This window comes from Lampetra fluviatilis, chromosome 21 (assembly GCF_964198595.1).
Source record: "Lampetra fluviatilis chromosome 21, kcLamFluv1.1, whole genome shotgun sequence".
NCBI classification, from domain to species: Eukaryota; Metazoa; Chordata; class Hyperoartia; order Petromyzontiformes; family Petromyzontidae; genus Lampetra; species Lampetra fluviatilis.
Genome location: NC_136295.1, coordinates 635,289 through 657,101, shown reverse-complemented (window position 1 = coordinate 657,101; position 21,813 = coordinate 635,289). Strand labels below are relative to the sequence as shown.

Sequence of the window (21,813 nt, the reverse complement as noted above, 5' to 3'; positions counted from 1 at the left end):
CCGTGTGTTTTCATTATGTAAAATGGATATAAGGCAATTAATGTATTAGGGAATGCATTTTTGTTATAAGGCGGATGCACAATGGATATAACGTGATTGAATGAACAGAACTATGTTGCGCAAGTAGGAATGAGCGGTTACATGGCTGCCTTGGCGTAGCATCACACAAGGCATTGGGATGCTGCTGGATGCTTCTAAATGCTACCCACGCGCCTTATTCTTTGTTAGGCCTGCGTACGCATCTCACGTGTTATCATGGACTGTGCTTTACACCCTATATTATATATTATAGCGCGATTTTTCCATCACATGGTGTTCTTCAGGAATGCAACTACCACTGAGTTATAAGAGGACAGACTGTGGGTGGTGTTAGCGGAGCTCCCCCTGCTGGAGACCCTTCTGCCAACGTTCGCATAGTTGCATAATTATCTCTCTTTCTTTTTTTTACTTACAATCGGATTTCATGAAACTAAGTTGTAACTTGAATATCAAGGAAGGGTAAAGGAAGATAAATATCATAGTTGCTGGAAAACCGGGTATAGCATAGGTAAAGATATTGATCACGGAAGATGAAGGGTGTGTAGCAGAAATAATATCAAGGGTTGGTTGGCAAGAGGAATTTGGTAACAGGGGAGAGTTGTCGATAAGGATAAGAAAAATTGTCAAGAGGGAAATTATCACAACGGTGCAGAGCACAGCTTTGAATCGAGAGGACATGTGGACAAAATGAGACAGTTTAGAAGTGTTCATGATGTGGATATGGAGAAGGATGCAGAGAATGATCTGAGCAGAGAAGACGAATGAAGATATCTTGAATAGCATTAACGAAAGAAAAACACCAATGGAAGTCACCAGGGGGAGAAAGAAGAACCGGATTGGACAAATTATATGCGGGGACCGTTTGACGAAGGACGTTATAGAAGGAAAAATGAAGGGGAAAGAACGAAACGGTTGGGATGTTGGAGGAGCTGAAGGAAGGGGGCATTTGTGGACATGAAGAGGGCAGAGAACAGAGGAGGGATGGAGACGATGTCGGCCTTGGACCTGCCGCTCAGACAGAGCACCAAATTAGCATAGACAACAAAGTCAGTGCTTTTGACCATGCAAAACAGAGGGAGCATGGAATTAAAAAGCCACATTTGTATCGTGCATACTGTTCGTGTTTTCCATTTACGAGCAAGATGCTGGGGGGTGGGGGGCAGGAGATGCGATGGAGACCCACCTTGGCGACACGAATGCCAGTCACCCACTGCTGCAGCCCACTCGCATCATCACAGCAAAGGTACTTGATGTACTGAGACTTCTTCTGAATTTGTGGATGCTGTGAACAGAGACGATACACTTATTTTCCCGTTCCATTTATGCCGCTGTTTTGTATTATTTAGACGTGTGTTTTACTTAGGGCTCGGTTTATTTGAGCATGGATGACTAAATACATTTCCACTGTGTCGAATTACCTTTCAATTTGAATATTAAACAAAAATGCTAAACTTAACAAACAAAAAATAGCTCGAAAATTACTGAAATTCAAGGTATGGAAGAAATAATAATGATGCTGTTATTCTCTTTAATCAGGTTCACCAACACATGGTCCACTCAAACAATAAACATACCGGCCGGAGTTACAAGTCGTACGCGTTCTTTATGGAGCCCATCGTTGGAATTTTAAATATATGAGGGGTGAGGAAGGAGAAGGGGGGGGGCGAGAGCAGGGAGCTGCATGCGCTGTCTGAGGGAGAATCACGTTCGATTATAAGGAATTTGCAGCTGGTAGCACTGAGCCCATGGGCTATCTAAGAGTGGATCTGCCTCGTTTCCTTTAAGCACAGTAACCCCACAGGTGGTCCCGAGAAGCTAACCGATAAACAAAGCAGGTAAAAAAGGAATTCCAGATGCCTTGTATAATTTTACCTGCTGCTACATCAAATGTTTTGAGTGCAGCATATTGACTTTTCGAGAAGCCTCGGCGAGGGTTGATTCCTAAAAGTGAGACCTCTAATTGACGGAGTGATGTTTGTTATATGATTTTTTTTGTTATTTAATTGTTCGATGGTAGTGGTGTAAAACTCTTCGATGTCCGGGCAAGACCGGAGCACACGCTCGCACGTTCGGGCCGCGCCTCGTCGGCATCTCATGAGACGTCGCTATAGAATGAGCGCCACTCCTGGCTGGTGCCGCAAGTGCCGTGTGGAAATTGTAATTAGATGGTCCCTAGGAGGGAAGATCTGGGACTATTATATAGTGACTGAAAGTCTGATGGGGTTAGCACATATCCCATCCCATAGCACCTTAGTTCTGGATTTGATTGGCCTGTTATATGATGGCGGGATATTGCAGGATTCTGCAATTGTATATGTAGTTCTACCACTCCAAAGCCAGGTTATCAATTCGGGGTTTAGTAGTTAAGTCTTTGTTCTGGGTCTTGTTGATGGTGCTTCTGATATGTAAGGTGTCTGAAAAAGTGTAAATTAGGAATATCGTTCATGGTTCCGATGTTTTGAAAAGTATTGACCCCATGAGCAGCTCCGGAAATTATTTTAATATTTGCATTGCTGCAGGAGAGGCAGTCCACACCATCTTTGTTATTTATGCAGATGCTTAGGTTCCCCCAGGTGGCCGAGTGGGGCTGGATGCTTGAGGCGGACACAGCATTGACATCCGAGCGATTCTCCACATCGTGCAGCTGGCTGACCAGTGGATTAAAGCGAGCGACTGTGTCCTTGGGGTAAGGAGATGATGGTTGGTCCTGCCAAGCCCCGTGGAGCTACTGATACCTCTACCTATTCCTTCCCAGTACCTCAAAGACTGCCTGGATTAATATAACTTTGTATAAGTGCTCCTATTTATCTTCTTGGTTCTTTCGGTAAAGTCACGTAGAAGGGAAATAATAAAATAATAAAAATAAAACATAATAAAATCATTCTTACGACGTTTCGGCCACAACGCAAGCAGCCGTCCTCAGGTGAAGAACAGGTCTGTTGGAAAGACAGTGTCTGAATGAATTCAGACACTGTCTTTCCGACAGACCTGTTCTTCATTCATTCAGACAGTCTTTCCGACAGACCTGTTCTTAAACCTGAGGACGGCTGCTTGCGTTGTAGCCAAAACGACGTGAGAATTATTTTATTATGTTTTATTTTTATTATTTTATTATTTCCCTACTACGTGACTTTACCGAAAGAACCAAGAAGATGAATCCCTGCAGTCACGAAAGCTTTAAATCGAAATACTCCTATTTAGCCAGTTAATATTTACAGAAGTCTGAGATCGCAAGTTCTCATTTTCCCTTCGCGGAGGATATAGTCTGGTAATCTATACTAACAAGTTTGTGGCCACAGATTAATGGAGAAATGTGCAAATTCTTGTTGGGATCATCAGAAAGTGGTAAAGAATATTGGGTAGAACCATCATTTTCAGGAGGTAAACTCAATTCAGAAGGGAAAAAAACGTATTCCAATCGAGGAGAGAAGCCTTGATTTCTTGTCATATGAGGGGAAAGTTTGCCTGAAAGTTTCTTTGGAAACGACGTCATGATAGTCAATGTGAGAGGGGGCTCCAATGGAAGGGGCGGATAAAGGCAGCAGGCTTGGCGAGCGCGAGGGACATCGCCTCTGATTTATCAATGAAGAGTTTGTATCCTGAGGCCATTCCAAAAACCTCAATTCTCTGAAAAAGTGTTGGGATTGAGGTTTTGATTTCAGAGAGGGTCAGAGGGATATACTCTGCACGTAGCTTGATTTTATGCTCTCTTGCTCCAAATGCAATTTCCCAAATCTCTATTGTGGCTCTAATCATTGCCGCAAGGGGTTAAATTGCATTTTCCAGTCTGGAAAATAATGTTCTTGTGGAATTGGAGGAGCCGCTGAAAGGCAAATTTGAATTTCAGACAAAGGGTGGTGATTTTCTCATTCAGGAGTCTGTCAAGTTTAACTTTGGTCTGGGTTATCTCCTCCTGGGTGACTGGCTTCTTAGAGGATGTACAGTAATTGTTGTCACGTAAACAGAACATGCTAATTCGTCACTAGTATAGCACACCGGTGTGTTGGAGAGCCAAGCCACAACATCTACAATCTGAGTATGACGTTTCACCAGTAATTACAACAAGCTTCATCAGGCGACAGCCAGGATGGTGGAGAAGTCCACCTGTTTCGTTCCTTATGTAGTGACTTAATTCTAGATTTGAAGCTTTCGTGACTGCAAGGATTCATATTCTTAGGTTTTTTCGGTAAAGTCACGTAGGTAAAACATCAAAATTAATGGAAAAAAAAAATCACGACGTTTCGGAGGCAACACAAGTCTCCGTCATCAGGTGGGACCGTCACAGCCGGATTAGCTGCATCAAGTGAGGCAATGATTCAAGATGTAATCCCTTAAAAGCAAGTTTAGGGGGGAGGAGAGGGGGGGGGGAGCTCATCAGAATGTGGTAGCCAATGAATGGAACGTATCGGGAGGGAGGGGTGGGGGGCTCAAAGACGGCACGGAGTGCCACGTACAACGCATCGGGAGGGGGAGGGGGGCAGGGCCAAAAGGATGGACGACGGCTTGGACGCGGTTGCTGCTGCACACGCCAACGCATTGGACAGAGAGGGGGAGGGGAGGCCTGATACACATGATAGAAAGAACGAATTGAGTTGCATTTGTGGTGATTGCTACATTGGAGAAACGAAACGTCATGTTTCTGATCGTGTCCGCGAGCACAAGTCAGATCTGAAACACGGCAGAACTGATTCTTCGGCCGTTGCCGATCATTGCTACAACTCGGTGGGCTCTCATGAAAATTGTCTTTTCCGAGACCAAGGTTCTCTGAAAACCTCCCGGCTACCATCAAAGGTTTGTACACGAGGCCATACAAATATACAAACACAGACATAATTTCAACCGTGATGATGGGTACAAACTTAGTAATCATTGGAAAGATGTTATCAACCACGCAAAAAAGACTTAATTATACTTTTTTGGACCATCTTATCTGACAGGCACTATTTTACTTTACTTTACCGAGTGTTAACATCCCCAGTGTTTAACAGTACTCTCTTCATTGTTCTGCCAGCATTGGTATAAACATGGGCATTTTCGTTCTTTTTCTATCATGTGTATCAGGCCTCCCCTCCCCCTCTGTCCAATGAGTTGGCGTGTGCAGCAGCAACCGCGTCCAAGCCGTCGTCCATCCTTTTGGCCCCGCCCCCCTCCCCCTCCCGATGCGTTGTACGTGGCACTCCGTGCCGTCTTTGAGCCCCGCCCCCCTCCCTCCCGATACGTTCCATTCATTGGCTACCACATTCTGATGAGCTCCCCCCCACTCAACTTGCTTTTAAGGGATTACATCTTGAATCATTGCCTCACTTGATGCAGCTAATCCGGCTGTGACGGTTCCACCTGATGACGGAGACTTGTGTTGCCTCCGAAACGGCGTGATTTTTTTTTTTATTTTCATTAATTTTGATGTTTTACCTACGTGACTTTACCGAAAAAACCTAAGAATATGTAGTGACTGTGATTGTCACTGTGTGGTGCCGGGCTTACGAAGCCACGGCGGATAATGTGCTGACATTATGTGTAGCTCGCCAACGGGGCGTAGTACCAGCCCTAGCGGGGCTTGGGTGAGCGCTGGTCAGCGCGGAGGCACCGCGAGCAGTGTGCGGTGCGGGCTCCCGGTGAGGGAGCGTCAGCCAGCCAGGGTTACGTTGGGGCATAATACACTGGTTGACCTGCTGACACGTGACCGGATGATATTGGAGGGGGGCCACCGGTGGATGGGGGCCACTGGGCGGGTAACGTAATATAAAAGAGCTCTCTGTGGCCTTCGAGAAAGAGGTCGAGAGATCTGGAAGGTGGGCGGGGCGAAGGGCGGAGCCAGCGCCAGCCCAGGGGGATAAAACGGGGCCCTGTGAGGAGCTCGGGGTTCTTCGTGTGCTGGTATGAAGATCCACGTCGGGAAGAAGAAGCCTCTAGCCAAGCGGTCCGGGACCCCGTTTGTGGTCCGGGCCGGGATAGCGAACCGTGTCTAGTTCTGCCGTAGCATGGTTAAGATGGTCATTCGAGACCCGAGTGTAGATTGTGGAATGTTGTGTTAAAGTTGCGTAATAAATAGTGTTGCTCCCAAGATAACGTCTGCGACTAGTTGGACTCACTACACTTATATAGAGACGTAGATGTGACAACACAACTTCCTGCTTATCAAGCAAGGTTGTTACCATTAAAGGAGAGCTGACCTCCTGTTTACAATCTTGAGCCAGTAAGTTGGCCACAAAATGTATGGCCCAGAGGTTGTTAATAATTCTGCAGGGTCAGCCTAAAGTTATAAATTGTATAAAAAAATATATCTCTCTAACCACTTATACATAATAGGTTCCCAACATTAGTGAATCAAGGGGTGTAATGCTGAAGCCAATACATATCAGGAAAGGTTGACCATGATCACGTTGCAGAGCTCACCTTGAGGGCAAAACAGTATTCCGTAGGAGCTTTGTATTTCGTCCGGAAGTCTTGACCATAGTACACGCTCACGTGATCAAACTGAATGAAGCAGGACAGGTCACGCAATGTCTGAAAATTAAACACACGTGCAAAAAATATTAAATCCAATCACTGTATTAATCGCACAACTGGAATACTTTTGGCAGCCAACATTCCGACAACAGCAATGTGATCGTCATAGTTGCTTTAATCCGCGTAATCTCCATGGACACATTTGCAAAAAAAAAAATATTCCAGGATTCTTAATAGATTTTTGGATTAGGCCACGTAATGGCTTGACCAAATCTGCATCATGCTAAACCCTTTCCCATCCAACACAACTGAAAGAAAAAGGCCAATTATCATTGTTTTAACTCACCGCTGAGTTTAAGAACAAGTCTTCTCAGGCACATTCAGCATGAGATACACGGCGTTTAACTTGACACTACAATCCAGGAAGTATGATACTCCAACTTCCCAGACTGTTACTCTGACTTCCTGGATCTTGTCCTGATGATGCTTGATGCCGCACTCTTAAGCAGACAGTCTGACTCAACTGCTGCATTTGGTTGCGAGAATTGTTCTTCAACTTACTGGTAAAACACGTAGGCTTTCGCGACCAATATTATTCATAATCAACGTTTTTGGGTTTAGATCGCGTTATTTATAAATGTGTCGTAACCCTCCACCACCCGACACGGCCAATCAGGTAATACCAAACGCAGTTAAAATAACACATCACATAAAGTCTTCTAAAGCTAACAAAATACTACACAAAGCTAGCGAATTATTATTAATAGAGAGAATACAACACAATAGGAGTGAATTATCCAACATTTCTGAAACGCTAAAGCATTTACACTTAAATATAAGCAATAGTGTGTCCGTGCATGATTGGAATATAATCGATACTATAACACAACAATCGGCTGATAATGTGTTTAATCTAACAAATGCTAACCAAATTAACAAATTTCAAAGACTTTACAATAAACAAATCCCTATTAAAAACGAACAATTTAAAAACAAAACCGTAATGAACTTGACTAACACTGATTTAACCACTGACATGATTTCTGTCCTTTCTAAAGGCCTTAACTTTGCCGTTACCCCACGCACAATTCCAGTGGATGAGATAATTGCTGAGGTAGAATCAGCAGTAAGACTCCTTCCACATAATGAGGCAGAGATGACTAGACACGAGGTTGCCAAAATAATTGAGAATAGTAAAGTACCAAAAGTAAATATTAGCTCGAACGAGGCAAAAGCCTTAAGAGAGCTTCGTCTAAATAAAGATATTGAAATCCTAGCAGCTGATAAGGGCCGCACTACTGTAGTGATGTCACGAGCCGATTATGATAATAAAATTAAAGATTTATTAGAGGAAATTACCTACATTAAAATTAAACGAGATCCAACTAATACTTTGGAACGTAAGACTACTGCAATCATTGCAAATTCATTAATCCCAAAAAATGAGCAATTCCTAATTAAGCCAAGGGCTTCAAAACCACCTAGACTGTATGGGCTACCTAAGATCCATAAAATCGGCATCCCTTTACGACCCATAGTCAGTACAATTGGCTCTGCCACATATAAATTAGCAAAATATGTAACTAAACAAATACAGCCCTACATCGGTAGGACATCATCATTCATAAGAAATTCAGAACATCTTGTGAATATGATCAAAGATATTAAACTTAACCCTAATGATATTTTGGTGAGTTTTGATGTGATTTCGCTATTCACTAAGGTTCCAGTGAGCGAGTCGCTTAAATTACTTGATACACTGGTAAAGAATACAGGTTTACCAAAAGATATTCCGAAACTCGCTGTTATGGAGAGGCGAATTCTTTAAACAAAGGGAGGGAGCAGCAATGGGATCTCCTTTATCTCCTGCTATAGCAAATTTGTACATGGAAAACTTTGAAACCAGAGCACTTGCCTCGAGCACATTAAAACCATCCTTTTGGTTTAGATATGTGGATGACACTTTGGTTGTCTGGCCACATGGCAAAGATACACTTAACGATTTTCTAAATCATCTCAATGCACAAAACCCGGCCATTCAGTTCACCATGGAAATGGAGGTGAACACACTCCCGTTCCTAGATATTTTACTTGGGCATGGCCTAAACGGTAAAATAACACACAGCGTTTACAGAAAGCAAACGCACACTGATGCCTATCTGAATGCAGATTCACATCATCACCCAGCTCAGAAATCCTCTCTTATCAAGACGCTCATACATCGGGCTAAAACAGTGTCAGATGGTGAAAGTCTAGTGAGAGAGATTAAACATGTTAAAGAAGCACTAAGACAGAATGGCTACAATAATGCTCAAATTAACAGAGCACTAAATGCCAAATCACGATCGCAAAGCAACACTGCTGAAAGCGATCAGATTATCAAAACAATAAAAATATCATTCATCTCAGGAGTTACTGACAAATTAGCCCGTGTTTTGCAAAAGCAAAACATTACAGTAAGATTTGGTACAGTACACAAAAATCAACAACTAGTAACGTGCACTAAAGACGAATTACCTAAATTATCAACAGAAGGTGTATATCGGATTAATTGTGTATGTGGCAAATGCTATATTGGACAGACAGGGCGTAACGTTAGTGTAAGACTAAAAGAACACCAGAGAAATATTAAACTATCGCAAACACAACTGTCAGCAGTGGCAGAACATGCATGCCAACAGGGACACTCAATTGATTTTGACAACGTTGAAGTGTTGTGTAAAACTAGTTACTACTGGCAAAGACTAATTAGAGAATCCATTGAAATTGAGAGAAACAGAAATAACTTTAATCGCTCAGACAGCTACAGGCTTAGTGCGGCCTGGAAGCGTATTATTAAATAAGATACATTACAATTCCTTATAAGGGAAACAAACACTAACTGATTACTAATGTAGCATAATCACAATAAAACACATGCCAAATGATTACTAATCTACAACTCGCATCGTAACAATAGCCTGATTACTAATCTAGTATATAATTACAATAACCCCCCCTCAAATCTTTGCACCTGATGAGTTAATGAGTTAATGATGACGTCACTCTGCTGCTGCTCTATATAAGAACGGAAGACACAGCAGAGCCTCACCATTCTGGCGAATTGCCCGATGATGCTGGATGCAATTACCAGCGAAACGTCGTACTCAAATTGTAAATGTTGTAGTTTCACGCTTCAACACACCGGTGGGCTAAAGCAGTGAACTAATTGTCCTTTGTCAACGTGACACTTTTTTACTGATTGGCCGTGTCGGGTGGTGGAGGGTTATGACACATTTATAAATAACGCGATCTAAACCCAAAAACGTTGATTATGGATTACTGGTAAAAGTTGAAAATATAATAAATGGTACATTAAACACTTTGGCTGTGTCGGGTAGCAGAGGGTTTTTAGATTCAGATTTGGGGCACCATGGTGGCGAGATGTTAACTACCTCACTTGGTATGCAGAAGGTCGTGGGTTCTATCCCAAGCCCTGACACCTGTATATTTGGAGTTTGTGTGTCTCTCTCCCCATGATCGCGTGGATTTTTCTTTGGGTCTTCTGGTTTTCTCCTCCACATTTAGAATCAACATCATGTATTTAGAGTATTTGGCTGCTGTAAATTTCCACATGATAATCCACTTCTTTGAGCTATCATTTGGGATAGCCAGGTCACTTCTGAAAAAACAGCTATATAGCTCAGTGGGCCTCACTTGGTAAATAAAACAAACTTTATAGTTTTAGTTTAGTCAAATCATTACATTGCATAACCCAAAACTCTTAGAGGAATCATATTACGGCTCCCTCTCGTTTTACGTGAGGCTTGTGTTCTTGAAAAATGATGCGTAACTCAAAATCGTGTAAATTAAACAGTAATTTCCCATAACAAAAAAAGGAAGTGGTTTGCAGTTAGGGAAAGCATGCTATCGAACCTCATTCTCACGTCTACATATTTCACTGGTTACAGTAACATATTATATTTACAACACAAGCATACATGTATTAAAGATAGCAACAGCCAATTTTAAGAAAATAATAATTAAGCAAACCAAAAATATTTTTAGCATGTAGTGAAGATGTTTACCGGAAATATTGGTAGGCAAATGTATGCAACACAAAGTTCATGCGGGACAAGATCTTAAAAATGGTTCGTGAGATACTGACTGATGCTGCTGCCCGTGCTTTGTGGTTGCCGTACTGCACCTCAGGCAGCATCGCGACTGAACTTTGCTGCCTAACGATGAGCTCGCAACGTGTTCCCCGTATACCGTGGCCCGATGCCCTGGAGCGCGTTATTTCCATAACAGTGCGCACGCAACAAAAATAAGTGTAAATTAATTGAATGCGCTATTTCTAAAATCTCGCTACGTTAAACGTGTGTAGAGACACAGATGCCTCTACGTAGGCCTCGGCAAGGTAAGGTAATTTACCTTTTTTACCGGGTAAAAGGGTAAAGGTAAAGGGTAAAGGTGTCGACATGCCAAGAGGTAAGTTAAAGGGTAGGGTAAAGGTAGCTCGGAAGAATTACCCGGTAGGGTAAAGGTAGCGCAAAATATTACCCGGTAAATACGGTACCTTGTTTACCGCTAAAAGCTCCGTGGCGCAGTCCGTGGCCTACATTTAATAAGTAATATTAAAACAAACTTTATTAAAAACACGCTTTTATGAAACGTACGAGTAATGGCAGAACTCCACGACTCCAGGAAGTGGCCCCGAAGCTTGCCATAACGTAAGGGACCGTGGCCAATTACAGCAAACGTCAGTTGATTGTGGACAATTAGACCCAAGCCGAAACATAAAATATAAAAAATAATGTTTAAAAACATATTTTTTATGATAGGATATAGTATTGTCATCAGTATGACCTACGTATACCAAGTTTGCAGTCGATACCACATTAGGAAGTGGGTAAAAATTGAGTTTCAAGATTTGAGGATACAACAACAACAATAACAACAACGACAACAACAGTGTGAGTTAAAAGAAAGCGTGTAAAATTGGAATCATCGAGAGTATTCTATTTGAATAAAGCGCTCTACCTAGCATTTACCGTTATAAACCTTGTTCATGTGTAGTAGTTGCCTAGTAATTACCCTGTAATCGGGTAATTTGTATGGGGTAAGGGTAAAAGGTAGGGTAAAGGTAAGCTCGTTGCTTTTTACCTTTTACCTTACCTGCTAAAGGGTAAAAGGTAGGGTAGAGTGATTGTATTGTGGTAAGGTAAAAGGTAGGGTAAAGGTAGGCTCGTTGTTTTTACCTTTTAACTTTTACCTTACCTTGCCGAGGCCTACCTCCACGGGTAGCACGATCTAAGGGCACGTGACCGGAAGCGGTGCTCGATTGGACGAGCTAAAGGGCATGTGTCCCGAAATGGGCCCGATTGGACAGGCAAGGACATGTGGCCTTGATACAGTAAGGGGCGGGGCCGGGGCCAAGGGATAAAGGGGGAGCGTAAGGGGGATTCGGGGTTCGTTTTAGGGATCCAGCTAACAGACACGCACATAGTGAGTAGCCTAACTAGAGTTAGCCACACTTAGTAACAGAACCCAGTTTACAGTAAAGTTGTTAATAAACGCATTGCCTCCAAGAACGGTGCGTGTGCGCCTCAGTTACATATGTAGTGGTGGTGTTGACGTGCGCCGACTGTGATAGTGATGGATCACGGGGCGGCGCGGGGTGCGGGGTTGGGCACGCGTTGTGGGCGTGGTGTGGACGCGCGCGCCGGGAGTGACAGATGACGGGGCGGCGCGGCGTGGGTGGTGAGGCACGCTGAGATGTGGGAAAACAGGATCGTAGCCAGCGCCTAGTGATTGGTCGAATAAGATGGGTGCTCGCAGCGACGTCCGCAGGTGAGGTATAAAGGGGGACGCGCGAGAGCACTCGGGGAGAGTTACCCAGTTGAAGACCCGAAGACGGAGCTGAAGACCTAGTGCCCCGAGACCCCTAGTCCCGCCGTCCTTGTGGGGACCGGGGCCCTGTGTGGCTCGGAGGCGAGACTGTGGGACCCGGGGTCCGACGCCCACGTGGGTCGGGCTGGGGACCCACAGTCAAGACGGACACCCCGGGCAGGGAGTGTCCCGAATAGCTCAGTGGGCGTTAGTCGCCAGAATAGCTCGGGGGGCGTTAGTCGCCAGGGTAGCTAAGTGGGTGTTTGTCACCCGATTAGCTCAGTGGGCGTTAGTCACCAGAATAGCTCAGTGGGCGTTAGTCGCCCGGGGTAGCTAAGAGGGTGGTTGTCACCCGATTAGCTCAGTGGGCGTTAGTCGCCAGAATAGCTCAGTGGGCGTTAGTCGCCCGGGGTAGCTAAGAGGGTGTTTGTCACCCGAATAGCTCAGTGGGCGTTAGTCGCCAGAATAGCTCAGTGGGCGTTAGTCGCCAGGGTAGCTAAGAGGGCGTTAGTCGCCAGGGTAGCTAAGAGGGTGTTAGTCACCCTAATAGCTCAGTGGGCGTTAGTCGCCAGGGTAGCTAAGAGGGTGTTTGTCACCCGAATAGCTCAGTGGGCGTTAGTCGCCAGAATAGCTCAGTGGGCGTTAGTCGCCAGGGTAGCTAAGAGGGCGTTAGTCGCCAGGGTAGCTAAGAGGGTGTTTGTCACCCGAATAGCTCAGTGGGCGTTAGTCGCCAGAATAGCTCAGTGGGCGTTAGTCGCCAGAATAGCTAAGTGGGTGTTAGTCACCCGAGATACTAAGTGGGTGTTTGTCACCCGAGATACTAAGTGGGTGTTTGTCACCCGAGATACAAAGTAGGTGTTAGTCACCTGTGAACGAGTTTGGTAAAATAAAGAGTGTGTTACCCGTGAAGTCGTCTCCCGCCGAGTTACTACATTACAACTGGCGTCAGAAGTGAACCTGTCTTCAAGAAGAATGGACACGAGGAAGACTACCCGTACCCACGAGCGAGGTCGGGAAGACGACGGCGTACCGGGGACACCAACCTCGGGAGGAGAGGACGAGGAGTTGCCGCCGATGCAGCACTTCGCGGTGATGGCCGACACTCCGCTCGCCTCCGACACCAGCCTCCAAGACGCACACTCCAGGTTGGCGGAGTTGCTACTCGCCGCCGCCGCTGTCTTGGCGGACATCTCCGTTCCGGCGAGGGGAAAAACGGCTGCGGGGTTGGTGGAGAAAGCGACGTTGGAGGGATCCCGCCAAAAGGCGCTTCGCGCCAAAAGTCTGGAAGTTGCCGCCGTTTTTGAGGGGCCGCCATCGATTGGCGGGAAACACGGACACCACGTGACCGGAGACCTCCGCTCAGCGCAGCCCACGTCATCAGCGCGCGCCGGAGCTCTCCATTTTGCGCCTGACAACCGAGCCGACATTTTACACAACTACAGCGGAGCGCGGGAAAATCTCTCCGACGTCGACGACGATCGGGTCCTCCAGCAAAGATTGCCCGCGCTGTCGGCGTTCAAGGCGGATGGGGGCGACTGGGGAGCCTTCCAACGAAGGTTCCTCGCTCATCAGGAGATGTCGGGGTGGTCCGACACCACTGCCCTGCGTGCGTTGCCAGCGATGCTCGACGACGACGCGCTTGCAGCCTTCACATCTGCTGCAAGGTCGTCCCGCTCTACGCTCTAGGCCGCACTACACCTGATGGCGAAGGTGTTCGGACCGCCCTCCACGTGTCGCCACCAGTTCTACGATCGGCGGAAGGTGGCTGGAGAAACGACGCTCGCCTATCGCACGGCACTGCTCGCCTTGGCGGACGCAGCTTTTCCCCGCATGGATAAGGAGGGGAAGGACGCCATGGTGACGGAGCAGCTGCTGGCGTTGGCCCACGAATTGGGGGTCCCCATCAATGTGGCGGACGAAATGGATATCTGCTCCCTGGCGATCGCCACGAGCATTCACGCGTACGAGGTCCTCAAACGCAAGCCGGGGGTCGTCTGCAAATTGGCGGGGTACGCGGCACTGGCCGCCACGATCGCCGAACCTCAGCCAGCTGCGGATCAGGAGCAGGCCTTCGCTGCATCGCGTCCGGGGGAGTGGAGAACGGGAGGTCGTTCGCCCACACGTTCATCCCGCAAGCTGGAGCAACCGAAACCTACGACGTCCCTCGTCGTCTGCTACAACTGCGGCCTTCGGGGTCACGTCGCAGCCGGGTGCCGGGCCCCGCGTCAGCGCGCCACAGGACCACGTCGGGACGACGACCAGGCCCACAAGTCATCCCAACAAAACCCGGCAAGTCGCGGCACCTCACACGCTCGGTCCACAAACACGGCACATTCGGGTCGCCGCTTGGCGGTGGGGGGTTCGCGGCTGGGTGCCGGGGGTTCATTTCGGCGAGGGGGGTCCGTACACGGCCCGCAAGCAGTCGAATGGTCCGAATTGGCCCACAGGATAGTGGCTGCGTCGGCCGGGTCGTCCGTGGTAACGGGGTTTATTGACGGGGTTGAGATCCGGGTGCTTGTGGACACGGGTGCGTCGGCCACTATCATTTCGGACCTTATTTATAACATTCTTCCCGTCCAAAGTAGACCCCTTCTGCCAGTGGACGTGCCATTTTATGCGGCGAATGGGGGATCCCTGGGGATCATCGGCCAGATTCGGGCGACTATTTGCATTGGTGACATCAAATTGGCGGGCCCTATTTTTGTATCATCATCGCTGGCCGTTCCCTGTTTGCTAGGTACGGACTTTTTGTCCAAAATGCCCATCAAAATTCTCATAGATCAGGCCTGCATTGAGCTTCCGTCAGGTCGGCGGGTTGCGTTCTTGACGAGCCCTACCAAAATACGCACGGTTTGTGCGACGGTGCAGGCGCTGGCAACTCAGACTGTACGGGTGCCCCCGGGATCGCAAATGTTGGTACCCCTTCGGTTGAGGAAACCACTCGAGGGGGGTGCGGAGGCACAGGGGGTGCTGTTGGGGCCGTCTAACAGGGCCAGAAGGGGCCTCGACTTAGCGGTTGCTCAAACCATGGTGAGAGGGGACAGTGAGCCGTTCGAAATGGTGCTGAATACGGGGTCGCGGCCGGCCGTAATTGCGCAGGGAACGGTGCTGGCTCACGCCGCGCCGCTACCCGTTGAGGAACGGCTCGGGGCTCAAGCAGATTTCACTGTCGAGTCGCATCCTCCAAGTGACGAGGGGACAGAGTGGTTGGACTCGTTGTGTGCCGGTTCTGCTAACTTGCCCAAAGTGCAATTGGGAGTCGACGCTCCCACGGGGAGGGATTCGCTGTTGTCGTTGCCCCTCATTGAGTGGGGCCGTCTCCAAATGTCCGACAGCTCCCTACTTACGCTACGTCGAAAAGTTGGCGCTCCCGAGCTAGGGGATGCGCGGGTCGGTTCCTGGGTGTGCAGACAGGGCCTTTTGATGAAGTGGGACAACATGTCCCGGCGTCACGTGCTCGTTGTGCCTGTTGCTATGCGGGGTAGGGTCGTTCTGGCAGCTCATGAACGGCTCATGCATCTGGGTTTTCACAAAACGCTCGCCCTAATCCAGCGAGACTATTATTGGCCGGGGATGGGTAACGACGTGGCGAACATTCTTAAGGGATGCGTAGGGTGCGCCAAAAGAAAACCGCCACCATTGGCAGCTAATCCACCGCTGCAATCCATTCAAGTTTCGCGCACAAACGAATTGGTTGCGTTGGACATCTTGGGGCCCTTTCCTGCTACACCGAGGGGAAATAGGTTCCTGCTGGTTGGCGTAGAATACTTCACCCGATGGCCCATGGCATGGCCACTCGCCAACCAGTCGGCTGCAGCGGTGGCGGACGCCTTCGTCCAGGGTTATGTTTTGGACAAGGGCGCCCCCGAACGCTTGCTGACGGATCAAGGAAAGAATTTTTCGAGCGTTTTGTTGCGCGAGGTGTGCGATCTGTTGGGTACAATGAAAGTGCGTACTTCCCCCTACCACCCGCAGACTGACGGGATGGTTGGGCGTCTGAACAGGACGATTACGTCTATGCTGTGCCAACAGGTCTGCGACGATCAGGTTGATTGGGACTTACAGGTGCCGGGGGTACTCGCGGCCTATCGAATGGCCCCTCATGCGGCGACGGGGTTTTCCCCATTTTTTCTTATGTATGGGCGGGAGGCCGATCCGGCCATGGACGTCCAACTGGGGATTTCCCAGCCACGTGCAAAATCAAAATTGGCTGACCACATCAAATTTAATATCGCCAAATTGACTGAAGCGCGGGAGGCGGCGAGGTTCAATTCGCGGTCTCGGCAAATCGCGAACGAGAGATTGCATGGGCGGAGGGTGCATACGCATGATTGGAAACCAGGCGATAAGGCCTGGCTGCATTGTCCACATGCACCGTTGGCTACGTCCCCCAAATTGTTGAGACCTTGGAGGGGACCGGTGGAAATTGTGCGGGTTGCACGACCCCAGAGTATACAGATTAAATGGGAAAAACGCCGTTGGTACGTGCACCCCTCCCGACTGAAGCCCTATGCGGCACCGTGTGACCCCGTTCTGTGCCGTAACGACCGGGCGTGTGATGTGACCGTCGACTTGGGGAGGGAGGTGTCGCAGGCTGCTCCTCACGTGTCTCCACCTGACCCACCCCCAGGTGCCTCGGGCTTGACGGCTGCTGACCGTCGGGAACCTGAACCCCGCGGCACGCACGGGTCCTCGATGCCTGGCCAATGTCTTCCTGAACTGCCGGCACCACCGGACGTTCAACCGCGTCTGGTGCCGTACGACGGACCGGCAAGGCGGACTCGGGCTAGGGCACGACAATTTTCATGAAGACATTTTTTTCTCAACACCGAGCTCGCCCGGTGTTCCCCTCTGCCGGGGTAATGTCCCGTTGTAGGGACGCTCGGAAAGAATGGGACGCTGCACGAGTCGAAAAAGAAAAAAAAAAAATTTCCATTTATTTTTCTTTCTGCATACACATTGCTATTGTCACTCGCCGGTTTGTATATATTGTTCTATTGTCGCGGTGGCAGTGGTTGATGGTTGCGGATGGTAGTGTTCGCGTCGTGTTGTGTTGTTACGTTAGTTGTTGTTCTTGTTGTTGTGTTGTGTTACGGGGCACACAGGGGGGTTTGTATATTTTTATAGCAGCCGGGTCGGCTGCGAGCTATGTGGTAGGGGGTGATGTAGTGGTGGTGTTGACGTGCGCCGACTGTGATAGTGATGGATCACGGGGCGGCGCGGGGTGCGGGGTTGGGCACGCGTTGTGGGCGTGGTGTGGACGCGCGCGCCGGGAGTGACAGATGACGGGGCGGCGCGGCGTGGGTGGTGAGGCACGCTGAGATGTGGGAAAACAGGATCGTAGCCAGCGCCTAGTGATTGGTCGAATAAGATGGGTGCTCGCAGCGACGTCCGCAGGTGAGGTATAAAGGGGGACGCGCGAGAGCACTCGGGGAGAGTTACCCAGTTGAAGACCCGAAGACGGAGCTGAAGACCTAGTGCCCCGAGACCCCTAGTCCCGCCGTCCTTGTGGGGACCGGGGCCCTGTGTGGCTCGGAGGCGAGACTGTGGGACCCGGGGTCCGACGCCCACGTGGGTCGGGCTGGGGACCCACAGTCAAGACGGACACCCCGGGCAGGGAGTGTCCCGAATAGCTCAGTGGGCGTTAGTCGCCAGAATAGCTCGGGGGGCGTTAGTCGCCAGGGTAGCTAAGTGGGTGTTTGTCACCCGATTAGCTCAGTGGGCGTTAGTCGCCAGAATAGCTCAGTGGGCGTTAGTCGCCCGGGGTAGCTAAGAGGGTGGTTGTCACCCGATTAGCTCAGTGGGCGTTAGTCGCCAGAATAGCTCAGTGGGCGTTAGTCGCCCGGGGTAGCTAAGAGGGTGTTTGTCACCCGAATAGCTCAGTGGGCGTTAGTCGCCAGAATAGCTCAGTGGGCGTTAGTCGCCAGGGTAGCTAAGAGGGCGTTAGTCGCCAGGGTAGCTAAGAGGGTGTTTGTCACCCGAATAGCTCAGTGGGCGTTAGTCGCCAGAATAGCTCAGTGGGCGTTAGTCGCCAGAATAGCTAAGTGGGTGTTAGTCACCCGAGATACTAAGTGGGTGTTTGTCACCCGAGATACTAAGTGGGTGTTTGTCACCCGAGATACAAAGTAGGTGTTAGTCACCTGTGAACGAGTTTGGTAAAATAAAGAGTGTGTTACCCGTGAAGTCGTCTCCCGCCGAGTTACTACATTACACATACATTACACGTGCGTAAAACGTGAGGCGGCCATGCTGGCTTGGGGGTGGGGGGAACGGAACACAAATGTCACCCGAACTTCTGACTGACCAACCTTGGTCTTCCCCTTGGGTACGTAGTAGATGCCAGATGCTCGCAAAAGGAAGTAACGCTTCTTCCACGATTTCTTGCCATCCTCCTTCAGGTACAGCACTCCCTCCAGCTCTGGCACCGTCACAGTGGAGCCACAGAAACACTCCTGCAGCGCGACGCATGCGCAGAGAGTGACGATATGGCACGTCAAAACACGTTTTGAAATGATTGAAATTGAAGGTATGGAAAAAAAAAAATCTAATTGGAACAAAATATTCAGAACCTCCGCATTCACATTGTTTTTTTACTTACACTGCTTTTGAAAGCCTTATCAAAAATATGGATAGCATTTAACATGAACTTTGAATTCAAAAGGCAGTGATTTCCTGCTCAAATCAGGACCGAAGTAGCACTGATCTTTTTTCATAGCCGTGAGCTCGGAGTGGAAATTCCACATTCCTATGGTGGGAACGAGTCTCTCCACAGGACAACCACATGGCAACACATTTTTTTGCACTTCCCCTCATCTCACTCTGTTGCTAAACTCCTGATGCACTCCCTCACTTTCCCTCACATCACAACAACTCTTCTTCTCGGCTTCCTTGCCAACTACAGCTTCTTCGCTCCTCTCCAACAGATACAACATTCCTCAGCCAGGATCATTTTAACCTGTGGCACCACAGTGGCGAGATGTTAACTACCTCGCCTGATATACAGGAGGTTGTGGGTTCGATCCGGACTCCGACACCTGTATATTTTGCATTTGCATGTTCTCCCCGTGATCACGTGGATTTTCACTGGGTTCTCCGGTTTTTCCCTCCACAATAACATGCGTTTAGAATATTTGGCTGCTTTAAATTTCCACGTGATCACTTGTGGCTAGGTCCCTTCTGAAAAGAGCTATTACAGCTCAGTTGGCCTTACCTGGTAAAATAAAAAATATTTATAGTTTAATCCGCCCTACAATTGTTACCGTTCTGCTATACGACTTTCTTAACTCAGCTGGCTCCCTGTCTACTATTGCTGTCTGTTTAAATGTCTCACTCTAGTCGATAAATCCCTCCATGGTCTTGCCTGACCTCTCATCTCTCACTACTCTATCCCATCCTGTCCTCTACGCTCACCATCTCTACCATCCCTCTCTGTGCCTCCCTCACTACCCTGCACCCAGTCACGCTCTCTCGCTCAAGTTAAATGGAACCAACTCCCACTGCACATAAAACAATCATCTTCACTCACCTGCTTCCACTCCTCCCTTAAAACAACCCCCATCTCTTCTCCCCCAGCCCATCATCCTGCTACTGCTACTCCCTGCCCCCCAACTTCGACCAGGCCTACCCCTACCCGTATCACTACACCAACCACTATCACTATCCCTACCCCTTCTTAACCCCTTCCGCCTGCTCTACTGTCACTATAACTACACCACGACTTTTAATAATACCTCTTTATCTCAACCACTTTCATCTTATATACAATGTTATAGTTTCTGGAAAGAAGCCTTCAACATGCTACAACAAGCAGCGAACGCTCCACAACAAGCAGCTAACGCTCCACAACGAGAAGTGAACGCGCTTCCGCTGGACCACGTCACCGCCCATGCAGACGTCCGATGACCTTACCTCCAGCAGAGCCTCCTTATTGCGATCTGCCATCTCACTCGTTTCATTTGTGCCCAGAAGGTAGTTCTAGATAAAGAGCAGTGAAGCATCAAAATCATAAATCTCGCATAAAATCAGTTATTCATTATTTGCTATTGTGTTACGTGTTTACCCAGTAAAGCCTCAATGAGTCTCAAGACAATTTTTTAGGAGGATCGCGCCAAGTTTTTGTTGCAACAACGGGGCGATGTTGCTGCTGCGTCTTAATCCCAATGGAGTAATTGTTGGTAATTTTTCAGCATTGGAATGTTTGGTCAATGCCAGTTAAGATTATTTTTTTACTCTCATAAGAAATCAGAGAACCCAGAGTAAACCCGTGCCGAACAGGAGTTGAATATACAGGGGCGCCGTGGTGGCTAGATGTTAACTCCCTCGCCTGGTATGCAAGAGGTTCTATCCAGACCCCAATGCCTGTATATTTGGAGTTTGCATGTTCTCTCCCTGGTCGCATGGATTTTTCTCCAGATCTTCCCTTCAAATGTAGAATCAATGTACGTTCAGAGTATTTGATTGCAATAAATATCCACATGATAAGCCACTTCATTGAGCTATCACTTGTGGCCTAGGTTGCATCTGAAAAAGAGCTATATAGCTTAGCGAGCCCTACCTGGTAAAATAAAAAATAGTTTTTATCGTTTAGTTTAGATTATACAAACTCCACACAGAAAGGGTCCGAGTTGATAAATCAAATCAATGCCCTTCTTTATGTGAGGCATGAGTACAATAGAACCTCGGAGATCGAACACACCAGAACTCGAACAAATCGGTGTTCGAACGATATTTCCGAACATTTTTTGCCCCGGAAACCAAACGAAATTCGGAGGTCGAACGGGCAATCGCGACTTGAAAGAACCTGTACGGCTGAGATGCGTATAGCCAGCGTGCATGACGCTTGCCCAGACAAAGGTTTTACCACCTCTTCCTCCTCACCACCTTCCACTCAAGCCATCAACTCTCTTTACTACAGGTAAAGTGAAGTTCAATGTTCATTTATTTCATTTGTTCCATATATTTATTCATTTATTCCATTTATTTATTGTGTTTCTGTATAATTGTATTCATGTAATTACTGTAAACTTCGTGTAAAAATGCTTTATGAGATATTTCTTGTGTCTCGATAAATTAATGTCCTTTACATTTATTCTTATGGTAAAAATGAATTCGATGTTCGAACAAATCGGTGTTCGAATGGCCTTCTGGAACGAATTAAGTTCGACCTCTGGGGTACCACTGTATTGCCATTGTGCCTCCTGCTGCCAAATAAATAAATATCCTATACCACTCTGGATGGATCAAAGGTGAAATATCATTTTTCCCTCAAAGCCGGCTCTCAGCTGGCATTTGAGAGTTGTTTGGACGTACATGTGGGGTCCAGCATGGCCCATTTGCTGTGAGGCCAAGCCCCACGATCACGATCCCATTCCACTAGATCCAATTGACCACTAAACACAGCAACAATAAGCATTGCGGTTGAGAAGATAAGCAACACGATAAATAAGCAGACAA

At 47.8% G+C, this 21,813-nt stretch overlaps 1 protein-coding gene across 3 annotated transcripts in view; it reads right to left on the bottom strand.

Annotated features, from left to right (window-relative positions):
- The window catches only part of LOC144938118 (uncharacterized), a 101,838-nt gene that overhangs the window by 30,457 nt on the left and 49,568 nt on the right, over positions 1-21,813 (bottom strand). For all 3 annotated transcript variants that reach the window (XR_013637815.1, XM_078865820.1, XM_078865821.1), the window contains 4 exons: positions 20,269-20,334; positions 18,669-18,812; positions 6,436-6,546; positions 1,223-1,321 (listed from right to left, as the gene is read on the bottom strand). Coding sequence is in view for 2 of the 3 variants with exons in the window: in XM_078865820.1 (XP_078721946.1) it covers positions 1,223-1,321; positions 6,436-6,546; positions 18,669-18,812; positions 20,269-20,334 (420 nt within the window). In the remaining variant the exon portion in view is untranslated. The remainder of the gene's footprint in view (positions 1-1,222; positions 1,322-6,435; positions 6,547-18,668; positions 18,813-20,268; positions 20,335-21,813) is intronic.